Source organism: Gracilinanus agilis, chromosome 2, assembly GCF_016433145.1.
Source record: "Gracilinanus agilis isolate LMUSP501 chromosome 2, AgileGrace, whole genome shotgun sequence".
Taxonomy (NCBI): Eukaryota; Metazoa; Chordata; class Mammalia; order Didelphimorphia; family Didelphidae; genus Gracilinanus; species Gracilinanus agilis.
Window position 1 is genome coordinate 262,012,302 of NC_058131.1, and position 12,284 is coordinate 262,024,585.

The 12,284-nt window shown below is 47.3% G+C and overlaps 1 protein-coding gene across 1 annotated transcript in view; it reads right to left on the bottom strand.

The window, feature by feature from the left end:
- The window catches only part of LAMA5 (laminin subunit alpha 5), a 137,741-nt gene that overhangs the window by 74,567 nt on the left and 50,890 nt on the right, over positions 1–12,284 (bottom strand). Inside the window, exon 3 of the mRNA XM_044659643.1 lies at positions 2,754–2,871. Coding sequence (XP_044515578.1) covers positions 2,754–2,871 — 118 coding nt within the window. The remainder of the gene's footprint in view (positions 1–2,753; positions 2,872–12,284) is intronic.

The following is a 12,284-nucleotide window of genomic DNA, read 5'->3' on the forward strand; positions in this document are numbered from 1 at the left end:
GAGAGACAATGAGGGAGAGGGGAAGCACAGCTTGGTCTGGCTGCCTCCATCTTGAAGCCAGACCACCCACTGTGAAATTAACTGATTGTGGGGAAGTTTGTGTGAACCCCGTCCTTATTCAGAATCGGATTAGGGTACCACATACCTTGTATTATAGGGAAGCCTCGCCCCCAACTCCTGTGGTCACCCAGTTTTGGAGTGATACCCCCTTAAAGTACCCCAGTGTATATTTGGCCCCAGGGGAGAGCTAGAAGAGAGACTCACCACATAGACTCACTCTCTCTCTGTCTGTCTCTCTCTCTCTCTCTCCTTTCTATCAAATATCGGGAACTGGCTCCTTTATTATACCACCTCTAGCATCTTGTCTAGCTCCCTCCTGGAAGCCAACAACCCTTCTCCTTCTGCATGCAGCCTTTTAAAAGTTCAACTAGCTTCTCCCTCTGTAGCTCCGTGGACATGCAGGGGATGTTGGGTGTGCAAGCTGTCACCAGAGAATGATGTTACATTTATGACATCAAAGGGATGGAGGATATATTTCTTCACACAATACAGAGTTTAAAATATCTACTGGACACCCCGTTTGAGATGTCTGGAAGTCAATTGGATATGTGAGATTGAAGGTCAGCAGAGACTGGGGCAAGAAAGCATAGCAATTATTTAATTATTAATTAATGGGAAATAATGAGATTATCGAGTGAAGTAGAACAGAGAGGAAATAGAAAAGAGCCCAGGACAGAACCCTGAGTGTAGAGAGTGTGATTGGGAGGAGGATCCAACTAGTGAGGGGAGATGGTCTAGGCAAAAATTGATGGGGTCAAGGAATCGGAGGTCCCATTGTGGATGGAGAGTAGGGTTGTGTAAGGGAAGGCAGAGAAAGAGGAGAAAAGCCAATAGATTATGGTTGGATAAAGGAATGGACGGATTTCAATTTCAAAATTACTGAACACAGGGATGGTACATTTGTGGGTGATGACAAGATAGAGGGTATGACCACTTTTGTGTGTGGCTGAGTTAGGGTAGAAGAATAGCTCTTTGGAGCAAATTGAGGAACTTAGAGGTCAGACTCTTTAGGAAGAGTCAATGCTCATGTTGAAGTCCCCAGTATGAGGACAAGAGCTGTGGAAGAGAGAAAAACTGTAACTCAAGTGGTACAGAAAATTTTTTTTTACCACAGCCCTCAATTGATGGTGTTCTCCTCCTCGATTTAACTTGTATTATTCTTTTTTTTTTTTAAACCCTTAACTTCCGTGTATTGGCTCCTAGGTGGAAGAGTGGTAAGGGTGGGCAATGGGGGTCAAGTGACTTGCCCAGGGTCACACAGCTGGGAAGTGTCTGAGACCAGATTTGAACCTAGGACCTCCTGTCTCTAGTAACTTGTATTATTCTTACTCCTGTATCTCATCAGCAGAATAAATACTTAGAGGGCAGGGAATGTTTCATTTTCACTTTTGTACATCCCCAGTAACTTCATCACAGTAAATGCTTACTAAATCTTGGGTGAATTAAGTTTTTTCTTGATGTGTGCAGGAGCAGGGCAATCAGGGGAGGATTCAAGATAAAGGTGATATAGTCCAGGCCCTCAGGTTTATGGACTAGTAGGAGGATAAAGCAAGTACAGGCAAAACTATAACCCAAAGTATAAGTAATGCTCTCCAGGTTTTCTTTTAAAATAGAAACACCCCTGCAACGAAAAACCTATTTAGCCCTGAACACATCAGAGGGAGGAAGTTTATTTATATTTTCCTCCTAGACAAGGGGTCCCAAGGGCCTTGATGTGGGATTGAGGGAATCAAGATAAAGAAGGGGGAAAGAAGGTGAGAGCTGCTAGAGGCAATATTCTCCAAGTTGACAATTATACTAGCTATGGGAAAAGGATTTTTGAAAATCACAGAATGTTATAGCTTAAATGAACTTTAGAACATAAAATGTCCAAACTAGAATAGAATTTAAAATAGAGAGCTAGAAAGGACCTTAAAACAAGAAATGTCAAAGTAGCAAGGAACCTTAAAACACAGAAAGAATTCTTAAAGCATAGAATATGTAATGTTAGAGCGGGAGGGAATCTTAGAACAAAAAAAAATTCAAAAATGGAAGGAATCCTTTGAACAGAGAACATCAAGTGTCAGCTATGGAAGAAACATTAAGACACAGAACCTCAGCAGCAGAAGTGACCTAAGAATGAAGAATGGAAGACTTGAAAGGGAATTTTGAGAGGCTATAATTCAAACCCTTCATTTTAAAAGATAAGAAAACTGAGGCCCAGAAAAAGCTAAGTGATTGCCCCAGGTCAGTGGTAAAGTCAAGATTATACCACAGAACTCTCAAAGGGTAGTCTTGTAAGTCAAACAGGCCAGAACAGACATGTGAGCACTTCAGAGGAAGAGAAAAAAACTGGGAGAAGTATGTTAAGGGTGGAAATCGTAAAAGATGCTCCACCATCCTAATTATCTAAGTTAAACAGACAGTGTGGCCCCTACTCTATAAACACATTCTTGGCAAAAGCAAAAGCCAAAATACCAGGCATTGTGGGCCAATGGGGAAGAGATGTATAACAGTAGCTTTCTGGCATCTCCTACGCCCACCTTGGTCATTGCTCTGTTCAGGGAGGCACAAAGCCCCTCACAAAGGGTAAATGGTCCAAGTTTTCCCTCTAGGTCTCCCATGGGCATGTCCCACTGCTCCCAGACCTCCACCATCATCTCCCTCCTTCCTGTGGCAGGTAGGCCAAGGGACACAGCTTAGAGTTTACTTACAGGCAAAGTACTGCCAAGGTTGGTAGGTGAGTCCAAAGTCCGTGGATCTCTCGAGTACCCAGAGGTCTGGACGTGGGGAGTTGGCAAACTTGAGGAGGACATAGGCCACATGAAAAAGCTGAAAAAGAAGAAATTCAGGTGAGGAAAAAGAAAAAGGGAGTAGAGTATCTCCTCAAGGAAGACTACCTGGACTAATACCTGCCTGGCTATGGTATTTCCTCACACCCATCACTCGCTGCCCTGATCGGTACCTGTCCTTGACAAGAACGTGGCTATGATAGACGCAGTGGACAGACAGATGGACCTGGAGTCAGGATGACTTGGGGACAAATTCTGCTTCTGACACTGATTGTATGTGTGACCATGGGCAACCTGAGTCTGTAAAATGAGGTGGCTCACTGGATGGCTGCTAAGGTTGTTAAGCTCTACATCTAAGATCCCATGATTTGAAGAATCTCATGAACTCTGGAGTATTAGTGTCCCCAGGAAGAGTTACGCCTCTCTGTTGGGCTCTGACATCCTATCAGTCTGAGGCAATAGGCTACAGGCTCATGGTATAATGTAGTGTCTACATTGTTTAGGAAGGCAGTCTCTTTTATGCTTCGATGAAATTGTGACCTCATTCATACAGAAACCCCCTTTAATAGATAATTCTTCTGAGGAAGCACAATAAGAACAGGAATAGTTTTGGTTCTGGCATTAACTTGTTGGGTGATCTTGTTATTTCTTTTCTCTAGGCCTCTATTTCTTTATCTGTAAAGAGGGGGATAGGGCAGTTCAAATAGAAGTGGGGGCCACTAAACTGTACATAAAGGTCTTTGTGGGTTGCATATTGACTTAGAAAACCACAAGTTGATGTCTTTTTATTCATATATCAGCACATTAAGATCACATAGGAACCAAATTTTAATCTGGTTCTGGCTGCCCGGGGGAATGTTATGGGCTGCATGTGACATGGGTTAAATGATCTTCTAACCTCCTTTCCAGTAAACTTTCTTGACATACATTCTGTGTATCTTTTATTCCTTAGCATCAGAGATGAACTATACCATTGCATCTTAGTGTATGACTGGGATAAGTTTCAAGGTGGGAAATGTCACCAAGGCAGGAATAGAATATGTGTGGAGACCAAGGGGAAAAGGAAAAGGAAGGGACTTCTCAGTAGGCTCTGCCTTGTTCTAGTCTAGAAACAAGACTGAAAAGCCTCCTAGATTATTCACAAGGAAATCTAGCCATTAGCTTTGGGAGATTTAGCAGGGTCTATTAGTCAGTATCTTACAGGGCCTGGGGGGCCCTGGCTGGAATCCCTTTCCCCTCCCCCTTGAAGCAGTTAGCTTATTCAGAGGACCTTCCCATTCATCATCCTGTCAAAAAGGCCTGGTGTTGGGGAGAGAGAGAGATAGAGAAGAGGAAGAGAGGTTGGCTCCTTGCCTAGTTAGCACCCCCTCCCCAGAGGTCTGGCCACTGGACAAAAAAAAAAAAAAAAATCGCCTCTTTTGCCCAGAGATGGCTGGGTCCCCACCCCCGGGGAGCTGGGAAGGTCCAAACTCCTGCTTCCTCTCTGGATAAAGAACCCAAGGGCCAGAGTCCCCTCAGGGTCTCCCCTTCTAGACACACCCCTTTTTGGCCCCAAGATGAAAATAAGCAAGAGTAAGTTGTTAGAGGATGAATTCTTTACACCGTTCCTGATTCTCCCAGGCATCAGAGGGAGGGGAGTTCCTTCCAGCTCTATGATCCTATCATCATCATCCTTTTTGTCCCAAAGACAAAGTTGTGTTCTTCTGGCACTCTGCTCATGGCACTCTGCTCAAAGCTTCCAGGATCTAGCAGATGAAGTGTGACAGGGAGACTGTCCTTGAGCTTCTAGGTCCCCCACCTTCACACTTGGGATGAAGAGTTGGGTAGGGCAGAGATCCAGAGCTGGCTCAAGGGGATCTAGCCCCTCTCTAATCCCAAGACCCCCGCTAAGCAACTCTCTGTACTGCGATGCATTATTTGACAAGTGTGGACTCAGGGCCAGGTTGGGTCCACTGCCACCAGAAGATAAACTGGGGAGGCTGAGTAATTCTGCCCTGTCTGCAGGCATTTTTCTCTTGAGTCTTCCTCTTCTCAGAAAAATAGCCCCCCACACCCTGGCTCCTGGGTCCCCCCATTCTCAGGAAAGCATTACTGGAGCTGAGGGAACAAGGAGAGTAAAAGACGTTTATCTTGCTTTTTTCTACAACCCACTGACCCAGGACACTTATGCTAATGCCAAATCTATACTAATAACCCTCAAAGAGGAAGTCAGCGGTGATACAGTGAAAAGAACACTGGGATTAAGACAGAGGGCTTCGGTTCAAATTCAGACACTGCCATGACTTGGGTAACTTTGGCCAAGCTTTATCCCTTTCCTGAGGCTCAAGGTTCTTATCTGTAAAATAAGAGGTTTGGGCCAGATGATTTCTAAGACTCTTCCAGCTTTGAATCCTATGTTGTCCTCTATCTGAAATCCCATTTCGAGATGTTGCAATCTCTGACCATTTTCCCTCTGCTGATGTGGAATCTAGAAGCCCCCAAACTTGTAGCCTAGAAAGATTTAAGTGACCCCTCCGTCTACTTAGCTCAACAGTGATAGGCTCAGACTTGGATCCATCACATGAGAGTTCCTCCCTTGAGGAAAGACCAAACCTAAGCCAGTGACTCTTTGGTGCAGCAGGTGCATCAGACTCGTAAGCTGAAGGTCCTGAGTTCGATCCTCCTATCCTCAGAAAGGAGGGTGTGGTGTACTGGAGAGGCCTCTGGAGACCTGAAGAGTCACTGGCTTGGGTCTGGCCTTTCCTCAAAGGAATGGACCCAAGCCTGAGCCTATCACTGTCGAGGTAAGTAGATGGGGGTCACTTAAATCTTTCTAGGCTACAAGTTTGGGGGCTTCTAGATTCCACGTTGACTTTTCTCTCCATGTCAGCCTTGTCCTCTTCTGATCAGGGGGTTTTTAGAACACAGAATGATTAAGGCTTTGCAGCCGGAGACCTCAGAGCAGGGAAAGCAGCTCTGGCAGTAACGGGGATGGGATGAAGAATGCAAGGTGACATTCTCGATGGAGTGGAGGATGGATGGGGAATCTCTTCTTGGGCCCTTCTCATTCCCTTAGCAGTACAGCTTTTACACATCCCCAAGACATTCCAGCAGCCCTCTCTAGAGCTCAGGATTGGGGGTGGGGAACAAGAAGGCTCCCACTACATTCTTCTAAGGAAAGCTAAGCAGAGCTACATTCCTGAGAAGGTGAGCTCCCTCTTATCTCCCTCTGGCTGCCCCCTGGGTCAAATTATGGAGGAATCCAGCTCCTCTGGAGGTTCCCAGCCCCACCTCAACTTCCTTCATTCCTGGAGGGACCTCAGGGCTGGGGTTGTTTTGGGGTGAAAATGGAGGGATGCCTCTCTTTAGAGAATCCTAGAACCAAATCCCTTTATCCCAAATCCCTAGGGCTGGATTGGTGTTTGCTGTGAATTTGAGTGGGGATCTAACCAGAACATTTTTTTTTCTAGTCTGAGATCTTCACTACTCATACCACCCACAGTTACAACTCTCTCTTCGCACACGACTTTCCACATATGGGCTGAAGGGCCAGAGCCTCTCATCTGGGAATAACTGCAGCCTAGAGTGGGAAATGGCTTCTTTTTCATATGGTGTCCTGTGCAGTACAATGTTTAAAAAAAAGGACAACTTCTTAATCCTAGTTTCCCAACCTCTCCCATAAAGCCTATCCCAATTATGTGGGAGCAGTAGGTAAGTAGTGGGTAGAGTGCCAGACGGGTTTGGGAAGATCTGAGTTCAAATGCTGCCTTAGACATTTATTATGTGACCCCAGAAGTCAAATGGCCTCTTGGTTTTCTCCTCTGTAAAGTACGTAGGTTAAACTAGATGGTTCCTAAGGTCCCTTACAGTTCTAAATCTATGATCTTATTATCCTATTCCAGCCCACAGTGATCTCATCCCTACTATGCATACCAAAGCACCTGGCATGTAGCTTAGCTCATCCTTGCCAAAATGACTACGCAGCTGGCCAACAAGATTCCTTCTGGCAAGAAGGGAGCAGGATACAGGGTTCTTCCCAAGAAGGGGGTAGGCTCCTGTTTCCTGAGTGGGGCAGGCTTTGGGGAGGTGGTTGGCCTCCCCTGTCCCTCACATCTCCAAGGACCTGCGTCACACATGCCTCCATGGGGAGGGCAGCCTGGGTCTGGGGCTAAAAATAGTCTGGGAACGGGACAGCAGCCGTGAGTAGGCACCTGCCTCCTGATCCATTGGGTCCAGAGGAAGTCCAGAGGAAGTCTGGTCTTACAAAGTCTGGAGGCACAGAGATTCCCAAAGGAATAGAGCCTGGGGCTATTATAGCACCCATTTCCATGAGGCCCCAACACAGGAACACCCACGTCAAGGGTCCTATACATATGGGTGCATTTACCCATCCATATGTCACGTTTATTTGGATTTAAGTAAAGACATATACATAACTGTCCAATGTACACTCATGCTCATAGGCAACTCTACCTACCTACATGCAACTCAAATGAGGACTTGTCCAGGAGGACTATCTTACTTTTATATTTATATTCCCAGCATTTAGGGCAGTCTTTTGTCCTCTCTCCCTCCCTTCCTTTTTTCTCCTTCCCCCCCTCCCTCCCTCCTTTCCTCCCTTCCTTTTTCCTTCCTATACTTAGACACATCTCAGCACAAAGATCATGGGACTGAGAGCTGGAAAAGATCTTTTTTATTATTGTTATTCAATCATTTTCAATTGTATCTGACTCTTCCTGACCCCATTTAAAGTTTTCTTGGCAAAGACACTGGAGTGCTTCACCACTTCCTTTTCCAGCTCATTTTACAATTGAGGAAACTGAGGCAGAATTAAGTGACTTGCCCCAGGGCATATAGCTAATTAGTGTCTGAGTCCGGACTTGAACTCAGGTTTTCCTGACTCCAGGTTTGGAGCTCTATCCACTGTACCACCTGGCTGCCCAGAGAGGACCTTAGAGATCACCCAGTCCAGTCCAGTTCTTTTTTTTTTTTTTTAAACCCTTATTTTCCATCTTAGATTCAATACGATGTATTGGTGCTAAGGCAGAAGAGAGCTAGGCAATAGGGGTTAAGTGACTTGCCCAGAGTTGCACAGCTAGGAAGTGTCTGAGGCCAGATTTGAACCCCAAACCTCCCATCTCTAGGTCTGGCTCTCAATCTACTCTGCCACCTAGTTGTCCCCCAGTCCAATTCTTTTGTTTTTTATAGTTGAGAAAATTAGGATGAAGAGGGGTTAAATCTTTCCTGTTCAAAATCAACTCCTCTCCCCATGTCCCCCAGCCCTGGAGTTTGGGTGCTTCTCTCTGCCAAATTAGCCTTTGAGTCCCCCATCAGCAGTACCACCAGCAATATAAAGCTATGGAACTGTATAAGGAATTTTAGCCCAGCCAGCAGGACTGATGAAGACAAGGCTCTTCTTGCTCCCTCTGTAAGTCACTGCATTTGGGTTTGAGCTCCACAGGGCCCAGGAGGCGGCAGAAGGGTGGGGAGGTCCCTGCTCTGCCAAGGGGAATGTGCCCTCAAGATGGGGAGAGACATGCAATCGAGTGCTCTGACATACAGATGAGGGACACAGAATCTGGTCACAGAAAAACATGAAATCTTAGAGAGAGGCACATAGAGGAGGGCTCCTGAGACTTTGGCCAGGCAGATAGGCAACAAGGGATAGTCAAAAGAACATTGGATTTGGGTTCAGGGTCAAGATCAGGGTTCAAATCCCAGCTTTAGTATTCATTTAGTCTCTCTTATTAGACGTGGCTAAATGATGCAGTGAATAGAGGCTGGGTCTGGAGTCAGGAAAACTGGAGTTCAAATTCACTTCCACTTACTAGTTGTGTGACTCTCGGCAAGTCGCTTAACCTCCGCTTGCCTCAGTTTCCTTGACTGCAAAATGAGGATAATAACAGCATCTGCCTTTGTTGTGAAGATCAAGTGAGATATTTGTAAAGCACTTATTTAGCACTGTGCCTGGCACAGTTGGCACACTATAAATGCTTATTCTCTTCCCTGCTTTCCCTTCTCCTTCTCCCTATCTAGTGACCTTGGAATGGCTCAAAGCAGAGACAGAGAAACTTTCTTGGTGTATAGAAATAAGGATGCAGATATTTCCCCCTATTAAGATCACTACCTCTCCAGAAAGCCCTTGCCATTAAAACCTCTTTCAATCCCTCTCCACAAAGCCCTTACCCCATGGCCCCTTTCCTTTAGCTGACACCATGGTTAAGCTCCTTCATAAGCATCCCATGCATGTAGGTCCCAATCTTAGCTTGGCCCCATACTACTGTAAAAATTAAATGTGATGGCTTCAGACACTTCCCAGCTGTGTGACCCTGGGCAAGTCACTTAAACTCTATTGCCCAGCCCTTGCCACTCTTCTGTCTTAGATAATAAGATAGAAGGTAAGGGTTTAAAAATGTTTTGATTTGATATTTTTTTTCAAAAGAAGATAAGCCTTCTTTCCCCAGACCACCCAGAGAAAGAAAAGAAAATTCCTTGTCATGAGCATGTATAGTTATGCAAAACAAATTCCTGCATTTCTGCCCCCAATTTGTTGTATGACCTTGGGCAAATCATGCACCCCCTGTGTACCTCAGTTTCCTCATCTGTAAAAGTAGGGTGATGGAGTAGATGGCTACGGGTTATCATTAAGCGTATTGACCTTGCATTTAGAGCTAGAAGGCTTCGATCATCCTATGGAATTGTTTTACAGATGAGGAAATAAGCCCAGAGAGCTGAAATGGTGTGCCCGGTGCCACACAGCTCGTCTAATCAGAGCCTCAGATTAGACTCCACATCTAGGATCCCGGCTAAACCCCTCCTAAGCTTCTGCCCAACTGTGACATTCGTCCGTGGTGGCTTGACAGCGTCGGTCCCAAGCGCAGGCTCCCGCCACCTTTCCCACGGCCGGGCTGTTTTCACCTGGGAGTCTCCGGGGCTAGCCGGCACTAAGCATCCTGGCTTTAAGCCATTTCTATTCCCCTGGATCTATACACAGGGATTTCCAGGAGTTTTATAAAGTCCAGTCCAGGGCCTAAAACCTGGAGCCAGAAGCAGGTCTTGAGTCAGAGGCCCGAGTGTGAACCTCATTTGTGCCCCTAGCTAAATGTGTGACCAGTGAGGAGTCTGTCGCCTTCCCTGGGCCTCAGTTTCCCCATCTGTAGAATGAGGGAATCAGAGTAGATACCGTCCACAATCCCTCGGCCATCCCTATTCTGTGAATGGCCTGAGAGAGCAGCCCTGCGGGAGGGAGGCTGCGAGATCAGGAGGACCTGCCTGCTTAGAAGAAAGTCCCTGCTTCCCTTCCCCAAAAGAGCACGCCTCTTCCCAGCTCCACAGGCTGAAAGAGGCATTCACGGGGCATCGCTGATGGGAAAGGGCTGGGGGGGGAGGACGGACCGAGCGTCTCCCCCAGCAGCCGGGAGCTTGCGGGGACAAAGCCGAAGCCAAGCAGAGCTGGCTGGTCTGCGTGCAATCCAGAGCAGCTTTTCCCAATAGGGCCTGGGCCGGGCCGGGGATAAGGGAGGAGGGAAGAGGGAGAAGCTATTCACATGCCAGTCTGATCTGATCTGGTGTTTTTTTCCATTCCCTTTTGGCAGCTCCACCCCAGGCTGGCCCCCCTGGGAGAGAGGGGGCTGCGTTTGGGCCCGGCCAGCCAGGGGTCCTAGGGTGAGGCACTGTCCAGAGCACAGGGGACTGGAAACCCTGCCAAATGCCCCTGACCCCGGCAGGTCATTCTGCGGGGAAAAGGCTGGCGAGATCCAAACGCACATGTTTCCTAACCACTCCATCCAGCTTGCTGAACACACACCCTGGAAAGGTCACCAGAGACTGGCACAGACCAGGCAGCTGAGGGAGGGGAGGCTGGGGAGATGGGCACTGGTGAAACCCTCTTGCTGTCTCCCGGGAGGCTAAAGAGGGAGAACAGATGACCAACAACACGGGTCTGTCAAGGGCCTGAGAAGACAAGGCTAGCCCTAGAGGCCCCGCCTGGGAGCCTCCCCTCCTGCCCCCTTCTTGAGATGAGGGGATAAGGGGGGGTCAGGGGAATGGTGGAACCCGCAGGGCTCAGGATAAATGCTTTCCTACCCTCTGAGCTGTGGGAGCCTCCTCTCTTGAACCCTTCTTGGGGCAAGGGGATAAGGGGGGTCAGGGGAATGGTGGACGCATGAGGCTCAGGATAAATGTTTCCTGACCCTCTGAGCTGTGGGAGCCTCCTCTCCTGTCCCCTTCCCGGGGTGAGGAGGTAAGAGGGTTCCGAGGGATGGATGGCTCACACGGGGCTTGGGATAAATACTTCCTGACCCTCAGAGCGGTGGCAGCCTCCCCAGCCCCACATGGGTTCCACCACAGAGGCCACTCTGGCCACACCCTCTGAAAGGCCCTGGCTTGCTTCTGCAAACACATATTTCCCAGCTGAGAGCATTTACACAAATATGGACTCCACCAGATAGAGATGAAGCAGGAGACCAAAAAATAGAAGCCCCCCAATCCCCAACACTCTTCTTAGGATGCAGGAAAGTGAGAATGAGGGAGAATAAGGATTTGTTCCCTGGGATGAGTTGTTCTCCTCTTTAACTACATGGACCAAACCTCCCAACTTGGGTCAGTTAATGGGCCTAGAAGAGGGTAACTCCTGGATCCCCAAGGTTCAGTCTTCTCTATCACACGTCAACTAGCAGTAGGTTAGGGGAAGGAAGGCATTTTATAATATTTTTAAATTAGGAAATTTAAGGGAGTGGTGTTAGAAGAAATAATTGCCTCATCCCATAAGACATTTCTGTATTGAAGGGGACCTTTTCATTCCCTGTGCCCTGAGCCTTGCATTTCCTCCTCCTATACAGAGATCCTTTTACCTATGATTGTGACTCTAAGAGCAGCCCACACCTAGTTTACCAGTGTTCCTTCCCCCAGGGTAAGGCTCCACTGCTTAGGACATGGGTGGGAGGAAGTCAGGTTAATGAATGGGGCAGTAGGTGATACTCAGGATGTTACTTGCCCAAACTCTAAGCTAGGGGGCCTAGAATTGTTGTTTCCACTCACAACCCCTCCTTCTTCCCTCCATAGCCCTGACCTTTCCCCAAAACTGCATATTTGTAAGGAACAAGGGAAAAAGAAAAAAAAATCAAAACAAAAACCCAGCCCAAGCTATTTTTAAAATATATCTATTTTTGAGACTGGCACATTTCCAGGAAACCTAAGTTCTGAATAGCCAGAGGGGCCTCATCAGCCCAGCTCCTCCCCCCAAATCTCATGGTTCACCCTAATCCACAAGGATAAGTAGGCATGAGGGCGTGTGGTTGAGGGTGAGAGACTCTCTGATCTGAAGGGAGCAGCAGCATCCAAAAACCCTAGGCACATGACATGGTAGTATGGGCAGCTGGAAAAAAGATGAGGGTGCCCCTACCCCAGCTTCAGGCCTGGAGGACAGACAGAGAGACTAGGGTGGGCAAGTATCTAATAGTCGTCATGAAACAA